At 51.8% G+C, this 15081-nt stretch overlaps 6 protein-coding genes across 6 annotated transcripts; 2 read left to right on the forward strand and 4 right to left on the reverse strand.

Moving 5' to 3' along the window:
• Positions 1-581: 581 nt before the first annotated feature.
• N7477_000176 (mitochondrial 54S ribosomal protein mL40) lies at positions 582-1251 on the forward strand (the record flags this gene model as incomplete). The annotated part of the gene is made up of 2 exons (XM_056961839.1): positions 582-810; positions 908-1251. The coding sequence occupies 2 exons, from the start codon at positions 582-584 to the stop codon at positions 1249-1251; spliced, it is 573 nt and encodes a 190-aa protein (XP_056826842.1).
• A 669-nt stretch (positions 1252-1920) lies between these two features.
• Positions 1921-2888, reverse strand: rho2 (uncharacterized protein; the record flags this gene model as incomplete). The annotated part of the gene is made up of 5 exons (XM_056961840.1): positions 1921-2208; positions 2262-2453; positions 2508-2513; positions 2577-2655; positions 2854-2888. 5 exons carry the CDS (start codon positions 2886-2888, stop codon positions 1921-1923), a joined length of 600 nt encoding a protein of 199 aa, XP_056826843.1.
• Positions 2889-4291: 1403 nt separating this feature from the next.
• Positions 4292-7937, forward strand: N7477_000178 (uncharacterized protein; the record flags this gene model as incomplete). The annotated part of the gene is made up of 3 exons (XM_056961841.1): positions 4292-5354; positions 5422-7242; positions 7303-7937. The coding sequence occupies 3 exons, from the start codon at positions 4292-4294 to the stop codon at positions 7935-7937; spliced, it is 3519 nt and encodes a 1172-aa protein (XP_056826844.1).
• A 769-nt stretch (positions 7938-8706) lies between these two features.
• N7477_000179 (vacuolar protein sorting-associated protein 35) lies at positions 8707-11584 on the reverse strand (the record flags this gene model as incomplete). Its single annotated transcript, XM_056961842.1, has 5 exons — positions 8707-9021; positions 9074-9622; positions 9675-10651; positions 10704-11341; positions 11448-11584. 5 exons carry the CDS (start codon positions 11582-11584, stop codon positions 8707-8709), a joined length of 2616 nt encoding a protein of 871 aa, XP_056826845.1.
• Positions 11585-12883: 1299 nt separating this feature from the next.
• On the reverse strand, positions 12884-13141 carry N7477_000180 (uncharacterized protein; the record flags this gene model as incomplete). Its single annotated transcript, XM_056961843.1, has 1 exon — positions 12884-13141. One exon carries the CDS (start codon positions 13139-13141, stop codon positions 12884-12886), a length of 258 nt encoding a protein of 85 aa, XP_056826846.1.
• A 942-nt stretch (positions 13142-14083) lies between these two features.
• On the reverse strand, positions 14084-14806 carry tpcF (glutathione S-transferase tpcF; the record flags this gene model as incomplete). The annotated part of the gene is made up of 1 exon (XM_056961844.1): positions 14084-14806. The coding sequence occupies one exon, from the start codon at positions 14804-14806 to the stop codon at positions 14084-14086; it is 723 nt and encodes a 240-aa protein (XP_056826847.1).
• Between the last annotated feature and the right edge of the window lie 275 nt (positions 14807-15081).

Consider the following 15081-nt stretch of genomic DNA (forward strand, 5'->3'; position numbering starts at 1 on the left):
ACTTACATGCAAATTGGTTTCCGGTCCCCAAGAGAAAAATCAGTAGAAACATTCAGGAATGCCTTACGGCGGGGATGCATGATTCAGGGCCGGTACAAGATAACAATCTGTGTGATGTGTTTTGCCCTTTTCCAAGAACGTAGACTGGCGCATACTGCTAATGTTTTCATGATCCGATATTTCTCATCAATTTTGATTAGATCATGTCATTGAGGTGGTAAAACAATCGCGAAATACATCGGCGCCTCAATTCCGCTAACGTGGAGCCTCAAAAGTTATTCATAAAAACATGCTATTCTTGGTCATCCAATGATTCAGGTAGTCATTCTGAAGACTGACCGTTCAGGCGCAGTATCTGGCTTTTATCATTAATTTAATTTTTATTTTCTATCTTCTAGATGGATATCGCCTCAGGAAATTGAAATGAACTAGATCTGATCGAGGCAGTTGTTACAATAGTCAAGATAGATGCTGCCGGGTAGGCGCGCGGCTAACAAAAGGCGGACAAGATTCTGCCGTCAGGGAATTATTCACCCTGTATCTGCGCACCGCGTGTCCTGCATCCCCCATAAACCATCACAATGCGGTCTCTATCACCAGCCCTCGCGTCCCTCGCGAATGTCTTCCGAATCCCCATGTCACTAACCCCGGCCCGCCCGACCGTGTCCCGAGTCTGTCACGAGACTTTGGCCCGCCGGCCATCACCACAACTCGGCCCGATCACCGCGGCCGTGCAATCAGCTCCCTTCTCGTCGACAAGTTCAATGGCGAAGAGAAAGAGCGGCGGCTCTAATGTGGACAAGCGAATTAGTACGTTTCCGGGAAGGCAAACATTTGCCCCAATTGCTAGACGCATTGCCGGCTGTCTAGACCACGACAAATATTACAGTTTTAACGTCACTTCCAGCTCTCATCCGCTACTTCCTTTATCATCCTCTGACTCCCCGTCCTCTCCGTTTCTCCCGCAACCGTTACCTCCGCCACTGGACTATCCATCGCGCTTGGCAACTGTTCCAGGCCAAACAGCGCAAGGCCCACGAACTCGAGCTTGAGCGCCAGTACCAGGCCATGCAGTCTGCCTGTGAGGAGCTGCGCGTCGGTGCCGGCGATGGCGGCAGACTGTTCCGCAAGTCGATGATCAAGCAGGGTATCTTCACCGACATGTTCCCTATTGAGTACGGCCGCATGCAAACCGAGTACCCCGCCGGCGAGGGCTGGAACCACGACTGGAAGCGCCCTGAGAGAAAATAAATAGAAGATTTTACGCAGAGGGTCTGATATTGCCATGATTGGATTTGCTCTCAAGTGAATTGGCAGAGGAAGATTTTGTATTATTTGGCGCCATGTATTATATGCATTTTTTTGCTTGCCATATTCCATTTGTTTCCAAATATATTATTGTTAAATTTCGGGGCCACTAGACTCAAATATCTACAAGTTTTGCCTGTACTGTCTGTGCAGATGAGATGGAATTGAAGACCCTTGGAACAAGAGAATGACCGCGTTGTATGAGAGCAAAAAGAAAATCACAAGAATCACTACAAGAAATGAAGAAAAGGAATGAAAAGTGGCAATAGCACTGCACTTCAGAGGAATGAGGGAAACAGAGATCCGGAGTTGCACGGGCATGAGATCGGGATATAAAGGAAGGGCGGTAAGGAAAGACTGTCAAGGTATCCCGAAAGAATAGACAAAGCCAACGGACCGAAAAGAACACAAAAGGCAGTCGTTCCCGACCCAATCGAGCCAGGATTGCACAAGAACCTCCCAAACGCCAATGATGCATGATACAGCAGAAATTCGAATCAACTGGCAAAGAAGCGCTTAAGCCAAGGCCATCGAGATCCAAGAGAGAAAGATAAATCGAACGCTGGGCAGAGAAAAGAGTCGCAATGTGGGATCGGTCACATTATCGGGTCATTAGAGAACGACGCAGCAGGAGTTTTTCCGCTTATCGAAGGTGAGGAGTGCCGCTCTTGTTGCAGCTTCGAACACATCGTCGACACCCTCGCCGGTCAAGGAGGAGCATTCGAGGTATTTGCGAGCGCCGATCTGTGTCCCGGTCTCATTACCTTCTTTGGTTGTCACAAACTTCAGTGACTTCTTGCGCATTTCTTCAATGGCCAAGGGATCTTCACGGAGATCTTTCTTGAGCCCAACCAGGATAATAGGAACACCGGGGCATCGCTCGTTCGCTTCTTCGATCCACTATTTCCAGCCATTAGTGACTCACAGTTGGTTGCTGGGGCGCCGCGACGAACCTTGTGCTTCACGTTGGATAACGAATCTGGCGAGTCCACGGAGAACCCGATCAGGAGAACATGCGCTTTCGAGTATGCTAGCGGCCGCAACCGCTCATAATCTTCTTGGCCTGCTGTATCCCAGAGAGCCAATTGTACTGAGCGACCGTCCACTCGGCAATCAGTCACGTAATTTTCGAATACCGTCGGGACCTAGGCAACAACAATTAGAGGGTGTCAACGGGGAAGAATTTGCTGTCGACGAACATAATGCTGTAGCGGATATCTTGTCAGTGATTTGCTTCATGACGCGACTTCTTGTGGGTGGCAACATACGGTTGGGAAGTAACCGAGGGTGAACACACTTAGTAGACTGGTCTTGCCGCAGGCACCGTCTCCAATAATCACAAGCTTCCTAAACAGGTGGATCGGATTAGCATCTGCCGATCACACGGGCCAAGCAGTTTCAGATTCAGATTCTGGAACGAGCTCCAATATCTCCAGGAATGACATTGCCACTGGGTCGTTGGAGGTACTGGGCACATTCGTACAATTGGGCTTGAGAGGCGGGTATGACAAGACACCCTGGGGTAAGGAAAGTGGCCGCGCGTACCTCCGCATCACATTGTCGTTCTGTTGTTGGGCCATGGTACACAGTGGCACGTCGAATCGAGTTCGTCGGAGAGCAAACAAGATGATGATCGAGAGGATGACCAGGTCTCGGGGCTCAGATCACTTAGATTGTCGAGGCGTGCTGACCACGATCGCGACACGGAAGCGGACAGGGGCGATGGAACTTTAGCCCTGCGCACAATGTACTTTATCCCTCACCCAATAAAAAGCAGGAGATGAGGGGAATGGGGTTGGCCTACAGCACAAACCAAAGTGACGTGACGGGCCGGAGTTTGAAGGGGAGGGGGCGCCTCAAGGCGGTCGGAGATTGAAGATGGGCAAAGTTGAAAGATTGGAGAAATCTCGAGGGTCCCGAGATTCAAGCAGAAAAACGAGTGAATGTGCAGATGCGTGGAAACGAGAGAACCCAAGTTGTTGATAAGATGAAGGGTTGAGAGTGAGGGTGGGAGGGAATGCGGTTAACCAGAATCCGGAGATTTAAGGCTCACCTCCGGGGTTCAGAATACGGAATTTGATACACACACGGCAGTACCCCCGTCTACAATCATCCGCTCTGGTTCTGCTTAGAAAAATCTGCCTTTCGTTATTTTTAATTAGCGCTGTCCGTGTCTCACTGCGCAGTGGAGCAAAGGCGTTGCTGTCACGTGGAAGCACACCGCTTTGATAGACAGGCAGAGCAGAGCGGTGTGCCATCAGCACGTGATCTCAAATTGATCGTGATGTCTGCGCGGGCGTGGGATATTCTGGAGAATAGCGCATTGTGACGATTGGCTTGCGTTCATTGAGCTCACATCCCGGGCTCCGCTAATTGACTGGTACTTTCTTGAAACGAGCCCTGTTTGCAGTTGCTGCCTGACTGGTCAGGCACCAGCTCGCTTGCGGCGGCTATCTCGTTGCGGCGGCACGACAACCAGCCAGAACGCAGGAAAGCCCATCGCTTCGTTCATCATCTGGCATAAGATCTCGCTGTCTTTGCGTCCCGCGACTTTCGGGGCTCTGCTTTGCTGCTGGCCCTGGCTTTAACCTCTTGTACCTCCCACACCGCCGGTCTCCCACCGCCCCGGCCTCATTTCCGACCTGCGATCACTTCCTGACCCGCCGGCATTACTGCCTTCCAACCCCCTCCTCGACTACGATCCCACACCCCTTCTGCTCGCTACTCTGGCCCTTGTGCAAGTAACAAAGGATTTCTGTTCTTCTCCACACGCGCAGCGGAGTCTGTCTAGGCCGATCCCTGCATTGGATTGACCGGAGCTTTGTTGGTAGGCTCTTTCTCCCTCCCGCCTCTCCGCTTTGAAGCCTTTCGCTTTGGAACCCCACTCCCCGACCCCGACGTGACTCTGAATTGGAACTAACATTCCTTTGCTCGTGGTCATAGTCCACTGCGCAGGCAGTCGCTACAAGCTCCTCGATTCATCATGGCGACCCATTTATCGACTGCTCCGTCACCACCTGTCAACGGCGACGCGCGGGGTCCTTTGAGCCTTTCAACACCCGGAACCATGTCAGTACCGACGCCCGGCGTGAATCGCAAGAAGCAAAAGCGTCGACAGAAGCAAGCTGCTCGCCTGGCAGCCGAGCCGAACCACTCGCATGCCTCCGGCGACCTCGCCGACCCGGCTGATGATCGACATTCCTACGATGACAATGCCGACCTAGATAGTGCGGATGGGAACCATTCTGGCGACGACCAATTTTACAGGAATGGGGAATCAAGCTCACACCACGACCTTGTCTCTCCAGGCGGAGCTGACGATCATCACCACCTCACGAGCGACCGATCAAAGAAAAAGAAAATCAGAAAAGGCCGCTCTGGATCTCACACCCACGCCAATGGCAGCTCGACTCCCCTCTCTACTCCTTCCGCAACCTTCTCTCATCCTCCGCCGCCTCACTCTCTGCCTTATTCCACCAGATTTCCTGCCCGATCCGCTAAGGAAAACAGCATCTGGAACCAGTCGTCACTGGAGGAACGTGAGAACATCCGAACGTTCTGGTTTGAGCTGGGCGAAGAGGAGCGTCGCCAGCTTGTGAAAGTCGAGAAAGATGCCGTGTTGAAGAAGATGAAGGAACAACAGAAACACTCTTGTAGTTGTACTGTCTGTGGCCGGAAGCGCACCGCAATTGAAGAAGAGCTGGAAGTACTGTACGATGCGTACTACGAAGAGCTTGAACAATACGCCAACAACAACCAAGGCTCCTTTGAGGAAGGAGCTCCCATCATCCCCCCACCTCGCTTGTACCAACCCCCGCTTCGATCACCCGGGCAGCATACTCGGACCCATGGTCAATTTCATCCGTCACGAGGCCGAGTCGAAGAGGAACCAGAAGACCAAGAGGATCTTGAAGATGATTACGACGAAGAAGAGGAAGAGGACGAAGATGACGATGAGCTGTACAGTGACGATGAATTTGAGGATGAGGAAGCCCGCGCTGCTCGAGCTGACTTTTTCGCCTTTGGTAATAGTCTCACTGTTAAAGGTAAGTGCGCTAATTTCTGATTAATTCGATGGAAGAATGGCAGGAGGCTGACCCGTGGCTTCTTTAGACGGCATCCTTACGGTGGCCGATGATCTTCTCAAAAATGACGGAAAACACTTTATCGACATGATGGAGCAATTAGCCGAGCGACGAATGCAACGAGAAGAAGACACTCAATACAGCATAGCCACCGCTCACCAATCGTTCCATGCCGGTCACAATCACGGCCCTCTCGACGACGAAGACTACGACGACGAAGAGGACGAGGATTACGACAGCCAGGAAGAAGAAGAGTTCGACGAAGACGAAATGGATGCCATGACCGAAGAGCAGCGTATGCAAGAAGGGCGGCGTATGTTTCAAATATTTGCAGCCCGAATGTTCGAACAACGAGTCATGACAGCATACCGAGAGAAAGTCGCCGAGCAGCGCCAGAAGCAACTCATAGAGGAACTTCTGGAGGAAGAGAACCGAAACGAGCAACGGAATGCCAAAAAAGCTCGCGAGGCCCAAAAGAAGAAAGATAAGAAGCGCCTGCAGAAACAGGCAAAGGAAGAGGAGAAGGCTCGCCGAGAGGCCGAGAAAGCAGCCGAGGAGGCTGCCATCAAGGCTGCACAAGAAAAGAAGCTCGAAGAGCAGCGCTTGAAACGCGAAGAGCAGCGGAAGAGGCGCGAGGCCGAACGCAGAGCCCAAGAAGAAGAGCGTGCACGCAAGGAAGCCGAGAAGCAACGGCGTCTTAAGGAAGAACGAGAACGTCAAGCTGAAGCTGAACGCAAGCAACGCGAGCAGAAGGAGGAGAAGAAGAAACGAGACGAAGCCATGCGCAAGGAGAAGGCGGAGCGCGACAGGAAGGCCAAGGAGCAGCATGAGCACAAAATGCGCGAGCAGCAGGCGAAGAGGGACCGAGACGCCGTTCGAGCGGATCAAGATAGGGGATTCGCCAGGAAATCCACGCCCCTATATCCTGCCTCCATCCCTATTGCTCCGAGTTTGCCATCCCATTCTTTTAGTGGCTCGCTTCAATCACCGCTTTATGCTACAGCTTCCCCTGTTGCTCCTAAAGCGTCGACCCCCGGAAGAGCGCGTCAACCGTCCCAGCAGGGATCCCACACATCCTCTCCTCATTCACAGCCTGGGTCCTCGGATTTCCCTCCGCAACCGTCCATCTCACCTCGTTCTTTGGCACAACCGCAGGGTAGACAGGGATCTCAGCACCAGCCTCCTTTACATCATCCTCAACCTTCTGCTCCCCTTTCGCCTCTGGGTCGAAATGGCCCTCCTGGATTTCCGGGTTTGGGCGGATTGCCTTCGAACCCTCCAGGTCTACCGCCAATGGGTGGCCGGCCTCTCCAATCCGACTTGCACATGTACTCTCCCAACTCGGGCATGATGAGCCACCTGCGCGGGTTCGGCGGGCCGGGAGGAATTCCTGCACCACCTGGAATTGGCGGAGTGCGTCCCATCCCACAGGGCCGCGGGTTCCCCTCGGAACCTGGGCATGGCTTCCCCTTCCCGGGACCGCCTGGGATTCCCAGTGCATTTTCAATGCAGCAGGGCTTGTCAAAGTCACATTCACGGCAGCCATCTGCATCGTTTGATCGATCTCCGTTGGAGTCGGGTTCCCAACCATTCCCGATTACTCGACCAAGCCCTATCAAGCGCCCCTCAAGCACAGCACAAGATCAGCAAGAACTTGGTCACACTCCATATCAGCGGGAGGTGGATCAATTGAGTACTCAGTTGGGTAGCAGTGCGCTTCTCGACGATACTGATGATCCATACTCATCGAAGCTTTCCCAGTCGTTACCAGGTGCCACGGCTCCCGGACATTTCCCTACGCCATCACGAGCTAGCTTCCAGGGATCGTCGCTATTCGCAGATCCTCTCGGTAAGCCCAACCCAATATATCATTTGTCATCTTTGGAATTGTTCAACTAATCTGCAGTAGGATCTAAACACGCGAATTTCCCTGCTGTCGGCCCTGGATGGGGTGCCTCACCTTTCGGGAGCACGGCCTTCCCCGGTGCATCTACCTGGGGGCCTACACCCGCCGGGAGTGGATGGTCTCATAACGCCTTTGCAGCCGGTGGTCACCACCGTGCTCATACGTCGCGACCTGTAACAATTCGCCTGCTGGTCATCCAAGCCTGCAAGCACTTGAACACGCTAAGCCCTATTCCCGGTTCTGGGGGCTACCACAATGTGAATCTAGTGCTAGGCCAAGTGGAGCAGTTACGACCATCAAATGAGCCCGCAATCTCACTGGATGAAATGCTTGATATCTGTGACACCGAAGGAAGCCCCCAGAACGGTGGTGGGTCATTCTCTATCAAGGAAGATGAGAATGGCCGGTATGTCAAGTTCGAACCAGACACCAACAGCGCCGTGCCTGGTCACCGGGGCAGCCTCGTGCCTGGTGATATCGGCAGTCCCATTCCTGGGAATAGCCACCCGGCCGCCTTCGGTGGATTTGGTGCTCTCCTCCGTCCTACGGCAGTACACCTCGCCTCCGGCTGGATTGTTTGGGTCTTCCTAGGTAGTCCCCTGATATCTTGTTACGCGCTCTATGGGAATGACTCCTGAAATGCCCCCTTCTTACTGTCTCTTTTTTTCTTTGTCTCTGATTGAAGCGTCACGGGTTCACGTCATCCACACGTTCTGAAGTGTCTTTTTCTTTTCTGATATGAGATTATGGACTATTGCTGATCCCTCTGTTCTGTTTCTGGTTTGCGTTCAAGTCGGCTTGACTTGAGCTCGGGGCATTCGGGTTTGTTTTGTACGTCATGACTTTACTGGCCTTTCTGCATTATGCAGCGATATCCTAGGGGATTGGGACAATCTCCCTCTCGTCGTCGTCCTTGAAACAATTGCATGATCGAAGGTTTCTTCGTCTTTTATTCCACGGCCTGTGATCGACGTAGTCGTAAATAATTGTTTTCAATGTCTGCAGGGTGAATGCTGTCGAGGTTAAGTTCTCAAGTTCTCTCTGGAGTCATAGCTAACAGCAAAGGAGATTGCAAGCCATAGCTCGCCTCGTTCTATAGGTACGAAGAGAATCAAGAGCAAAATAGAGGACCAGCATTGATCTATTCGGAGGCAAAACAGGCAACAAAGTTAATGGAAAGGGTATGGTGTTATCCAGAGACAATGGTACACTTGTATATACTCAGAAGCATGAAGAAAAAGCATCACAGACGAGAGGCTGGCTTCCAAGGATCAAAAAGACGAAATAAACAACCAAGGCAAAAAGATCCCCGCGCTGCAAGTCTCATACACAGAACCCCCCACACGACCAGGGACTCGATCAGTTCCCACATCAGAGAAAAAAACTTCTGAAAGATCTCACTTGAAACTACTGTCGCTCAGTCACGACACCCTCGTACTCTCGAGAGCGGATGTACTCCAGGGTACGCTCGAAGTGGCGCTTCGGGCCATCGAGACTGGGGTTAGGCTCGTCCTCGCTGGTTTGCAGGTTGGAATGGATGAGCTCGATGAGACCGTTGAGATACTTGGTAGTAACCGTCTCGTTCTGCTGGTCGAAGTAGTAGACGTAGCGGTTGAGGATCTCGACAAAGAGTTCGACTGACACAGCAGTGTCCATGCAGGCGTCCGCGACACGCAGAGCGCGCTGGAGACATTCAAGGACTCGTTTCCCGTCCCGGTAGAGCTGATGATATGTTAGTAAACGATGCGTCAAAATGAGGATTTGATGAACTTACGCTCTGTGGATCTTCGTCCACGCGTTGGGGGTTTTCGACAATCCACCAAAGGTGACTTGCAAGGTACACGGCACGGCACTGATCAGGCTTCTTGAGAAGCTTGCTTCCGTGCAGGGCAGCCTTGGTAATGAGGGTGTCGTAGTTCTCCTTGGAGAAGCCACGGGTACCGTGAAGGGCACCCGCAATAACGCAGACGGCCTGGAACTGGGCACGCGAGTCGCTAATCGCATCTTCATAGATAGTAAAGGCCTGTGCAAAGAACTCGTAGCTGACTTCTTCGAACCCAGTCTGGTCGGCTACCTCACCACACATGACAAAGAGTCGCAGTGCCAAATCCGCACAGCCAGGGTTCACCCGCTGGTAGAGATTGTTGACGCACTGGTGCATAAAACGGTAAAGAGCCGATGATTGCGATTGCCAGTTTTCGTCATAATGCTCGCGTGACTTCAGCTTTCGCGCCAGCCGAATCGAGGCTGTGATGATGGCGGGTGTAGTATAACGGATGCGCTCGTTACCCTCCATATAAGCCTTGCGCGTTGCCTGAAGGAGCTATGGGTATAGTGTCAGCAAGGGATATAAAGTCGAGGGAGGGGGATCGTACCTTAAGTTGGGTGTCATTATCTGGTGCCTGAATCAAATGTACCAGTCGCGCAAGCCATCCTTGTTCCTCGATGGTCTCGTCAGTCTCTCCTCCCCGTCGTTGTGCCTGCACACCAGGGTATCCTGCGGACTGTTGAATGCCCTCTCTGATTAGTACCTTTGCGGTCTGCAACACACGGTCAAGGTTCTCTGTCGAGGAAACAATGGTCTTGTTCTTGAGCATGCTTCGAATAATCTCTCCGGCAACAGACCTCCTAGTGGGATACGACTGCGATGTGAGAAGCGGCAGATAGTGCGGTAAAGCCAAGGCCGTGAAGATAGAAACGTAAGAATGGAGCGGAGCGTTGAGAAGGTGGAGAATGTGCTGCTGAGTTGGTGCCGAGTGCAGATCGGCGTGATCAGTGTATTCGGCGGTTTTTTGAGCTGCAAAGTCGAGGACTTGGTCGACATATTCCAGTTGGTCCGGGTAGGTGTTCAACGCGAGGTTGACTAGGGACACCAGTAGAGCCATGGCATCTTGAATCGGCAACGCGCGCGTTTTAATCAGATCAACCACCTGCTTGTAGAAGATGTCGTACAGCTTGGCTTCTGCGGGAGGAGCGGCCTTCCCGTCCTCCCCATTGGCGGCTTGTTCAGGCTCCTTTGCGGGCTCAGACGTCTCCTCGGGCTTGCTTGTTTCACCAGTGCCATTTTCTTCGGTGCTATCAGGGCCAGAAGCCACAGTGGGCTCTTGCTTTTTATTCTCCTTGTCAAGCTCGAGCTTCTGCAATAACCGAGTAACCGCTTCTTCCTCATTCTGCTTCCGCGCTTCTGGCTCAAGGCGCGACTCCGTATCCTTTTGGGCGTATGATGACAACCGGTCCATCAGGCCAATAACAATCTTCTTCAAATCAACATGTGGGTTGAGCCGAGCGATGGCGGAGAGCAGGAGGTCCAGGGTGTGGAGATGGAATTCATCAGGGAAAACCTTCGTGATAACTGTCGACAAATCAGTAGCCGCGCACCAGGTGCAGATCAAAAGGGAACGTACCTTCCAGAAGATATTCTTGGGCCAGGACATCGCGACACTGCACCACTTGCTCCAGAAGGGCCTGAAGAATGCCGGACTTGTATGTCTCGAGATCTACCAGCTGGCTCAAGCGCACAATGTTACTGCCCACCAGAAGCTCCAATTCGCGTCTTTCCTGTATCCGTCTTTCCCGCTCTCTTGACGGACCCTGATGCTGTAGCCGGACCCAGAGCTTATTCATCTCCACGAAATTGGTCAAAACGAAATTGATCGAGTCCTGCAGGTTGCCCTCGGGGCCCTCGCCAGTTCCATCAGGCAGGAAATCTCTCGCCTGACCAGACAAATAGTATCGTAAAAATAACCCCCGAATGGGATGCTGGACGCCACGGCTCATCTCCATCATGTCCTTCATAATCTCCTTGACCGGCGCATCCTCGACCGACATGTATACGGTACCGACGGTGATCATCAGATACAAGCGAGGTACGATATTACCGGCATATTGAACCAGCTCATAAAGATCGGCCAGGTGGTTGACAGGGTGGTTCTCTTTGAGATAAACGGACAGGTGTCGCAGCGCATCGAAAACGGCCATGTACAGCTCATAATACTGCTTCGGACCGAGACTCGGGGTTCGCAATTCGGAGACAAGAGTTGATCTGTAGCCACACGTCGTAAGGACGCCGCAATTAGCACGCATGATTGTCTTGCGCAGACACCCGACGGTCCAACGTCGCTGCCTGGGGGGGTAAGAGGACGACTCACCCACACTTGAGCGCATCCATGAGCTTTCCGGGGGTCTCAAGGCATTTGCGCATCATAGCCGACTGCTGCCGCACCACGCCCAATGCCTCCTCGAGGAGGCGGTTTTGGTCCTCCGGGACAGGCGGTGGGCTCGCCATCGTGGAGCGAGTGAGGGAAAACTGAGGAGGCAGGGGAGCTTTCAAGAGCAACTCGAGAAAGTAATATTCACAATGTCCACACCCAGAGACAACAATTCATGGACGTGGGGAGGTAGCTTGGGAGATGGGGGAGGGGAAGAAGGTGAGTTGGAATTGGAGGCCAAGCTCGTCCCATTGGGTGACACCATGAGGGTGGACAATCCCCGAAACGTCACTTCACTATTTACTATCGTTCCATGTTCACCTTCAAATGCGCTTTTCCAACACCGATTCAAGGCTTCACATTTTCTACATTATGAAGGTAAAGATTGTAAACTCATGCGGTCATCTCGATTGTCCGTAGCTTCTTCAGCCTTCAGCCTGGGATTCTGTTGCCCGCGGGGACACCGCATTCCAGCACGTGGCCAGCTCCATCGCGCCGTCACTATAGTGAACGGATGCTGCGACAAGGAACTGAACACTATAGACTATCTCAAAAGGGGGGGCTCCATTGCCCGTGTTCTCGCCAGGCGCTCGTCGCTAAGGTGCAACGGGCGGGAACTTTTCCTTTCCAGCATCTTTTCAGCATTTTGGAGCTCATTGGTGAATTTTTGAGCAGGAAGCTGCCATAAAAGCGTTCGGGTCTTGATCATTGTTGCTTTCACGAGCTCCAAATAGCTTGGACCTTTGGACGGAGATGTATGGAGTCTTCCTATTGCGCACAGCTGGATCAATGTCTGCCATCGATCTCGATTGGTCCTGAGCATGATGATTTTCAGGACATTCATCATGGTGTATCTCCGTTCACTGATCATATTGAAATGTTTCAACTTGCGATGTCGGGCGGCCGTCTCCTGCAGCAGCTGGGACTGTCGCGAAAAGCTCATCCGAGAGCGTCGCGCATTTCAAGTTGGCTTCGAGATTGAACCTCAAGACGGATCGCGATCCATGAGCATACGTCGACTTAGCCCGCTGTACCTAGTCTAGATCGAGGACGGCCGCAGGCCCAACAAGCCGTAGTTCCAGCTTCAATGGAAAATGGCGGGAGTGAATCAAGCAACTCCTTGGGCTTATCTTCCACGATCGTGTAGAATCTCCACATTTCCATCTAGAAGTCCATGATGTTCATTGTAAAAAAACTTTCCACACGGGGGAAAGATACAGGGGTCCTGGTCCTGGTCGGCATCTCTATAGGCTTTCCCGCCCTCAGCCTTGTCACACACACGATTCAGTGTATCGAGCCCCGCACTTCCCAGCAGTAGGTTGGAGCAGGGCACAGCTCGCTTCAAAAAGATGGGCTTTGGTGACTGTAGACTAGTCTTAGCTGGCATCACTGGGATCAAGGCACATGCGTACAGGGTGCAGCGCAAGGCATCGAGCAGCTCCAGTGTGAACAACGGGAATGTGCATCTCTCTTTGCATAGTTTGCATGGCTCGGAGCACATACGCAGCCATTAAGATTGAAGACACAACTATTCTCACAGCAAGGAGGATAACGGTATCCAGAATGGCAAGCCGCAGTGCAGTCATGGGTGTAGTTGGCGTAGGTCTTGCCACACAGAAGTAGGCAGACACCATGTTCAATTGAAGATCCCCATCCACCTTATTCATGAACCACTGGTGGTATTGCTTGTTACAATTATGGCCACAGGGCATGAGACTTCCGGAGCATCGGTACTGAGAGGAAGTGATGTCAACATGGCAGTCAACGGTAACTTCGTGACCGCAGCCGGGTATTTCTCCACCGACTCACGACACTGACTGATCAACCGATACTGCCAGCATGCAAGATCAGATGGAATATGATCACATTTGACTGGGTGCTCCTCGTGACTTTTCACCATGCATTTTCTCACAAAGTGCCAGAAAAGAATATCTCAAGGTGTAGGATGAAGTGTAGTATATCCATTCCTCGAGAAAGTGACACAGGGAGATAATGACCAATACTTCGAAGACATTCCAGCAATGAACCTCTACGCCTAGTGTCAGTTATTCTCTAGCATGATCTCACTGTGTCAATCGGCTGGAGTGGTCTATATTTGGAATGAACATGAGCTAGCCGCCTTGGGAGACTGGAGGGGGCAAAAAGTGGAGAAAGCAACCCTTCCGCAGAGCCGTATCTATCACTTGCACCTATATGAGGAAGCATGTTATCCCTCAAATTCTCTTCGCCATCCGATGACCAGAGAACAGATACTTCTACAATACTGTATCTATAATGCCCACATGTATAAACTTACAGCCCGACCGAGGAAGTAATTTAAATGGGTCTCCGTACTTCATTCTTCGGTTGTGTCTCGACATCTTTTTTTGCTTTTCTTGAGAACTGTTCAAATTTCCTATTTCCTTTTCCAAAGAGATCAATTGACCCCGAGGATAGGCCATGATGATTTTGCCAATGTAATATGTATTTGTTTCAGGTCCGACAATAAAAGAGGAGGAATAGTATGTAAAATCTTATTGATGGGTAGGCTCGCCTGATCTAATGAGGGATAGATGCTGCATCTCGTTCATTTCTTTTTAGTGTTTATTTGCCTTCCTCATCTCAGCCATCTGCTCATCGGCCGAGTTCAAAACAGCCTGAACTCCCTTCTGGGAATACATGCGCTGAAGCCAATCCCCGACAAGAGGGAAATCCTCCGCGTTGAAGCCAGTGTCTGCGAACGCACCGTACGCGCTTCGCTGCCAAGGAATGAACGAAAGATCCGCATAGGAAATCTTGTTCCCGACCAACCAAGGCCCGTCCCCACCGTTATCCTTGTTCGCCTCCTTCTGTTTAGCAAGACACGCCTCCAGAACCCCCGTCACGCGCTTAGCCTCATTGACATAGCGATCGACCGCAGACTGAATCTTCTCGCTATGATATTTCATGAACCAATAAGCCTGGCCATAGTAGGGACCCTGGCCGGTCGTCTGGAAATAGAGGAAAGAGCGAGCTGCTTCGGCCTCGGCGCTAAATTTGGGGAAGCTCAGCTTGCGGGGCTCTTCGGTGTCGTAGCGCTCGATGAGATATTCGATGATAGCTCCAGATTCCCAGATAGTGAGGCCGGTATTGGGGTCATGAATGGACGGGAGACGGCCGTTGGGATTGATTGCGACGTATTCAGGTTCTTTGACCTTGTCGAAACCAACCTGGATGGCTTCATAGGGGAGACCGAGAACGGTAAGAATGATGCCGACTTTCAGGGGATTGGGTCCAAGGATTCCCCCGTAGAGTTGGATTGGCTTAATAGCAGAAGCCATAGTGGATGGTTTTGGGGTGGAGCCGAAGTCTCAATTGATGTTGATGATGAATAGATATGCTTTATGGTGCAACTTGCCTCTTCTTATGTAGGATGCAGGTAAATTAGAACTCCGTAGAGTATCATAGTTGTTTCCAATTCAATTATTAATTTATTCCTGCGAAGTGGGCAATAAAGGATCCGGGGTAAGCTCAGGGTGTCATTCTCTATTTCATTATTCAGCCGTCGGGCTTGTCGGACCCCGATCGCCCAGGATGCCGAAGCCGCAACTACGGA

This window comes from Penicillium maclennaniae (genome assembly GCF_028827695.1).
Source record: "Penicillium maclennaniae strain IBT 15551 chromosome Unknown utg000001l:1.0-3280838.0:1.0-3283122.0, whole genome shotgun sequence".
Classification (NCBI taxonomy): Eukaryota; Fungi; Ascomycota; class Eurotiomycetes; order Eurotiales; family Aspergillaceae; genus Penicillium; species Penicillium maclennaniae.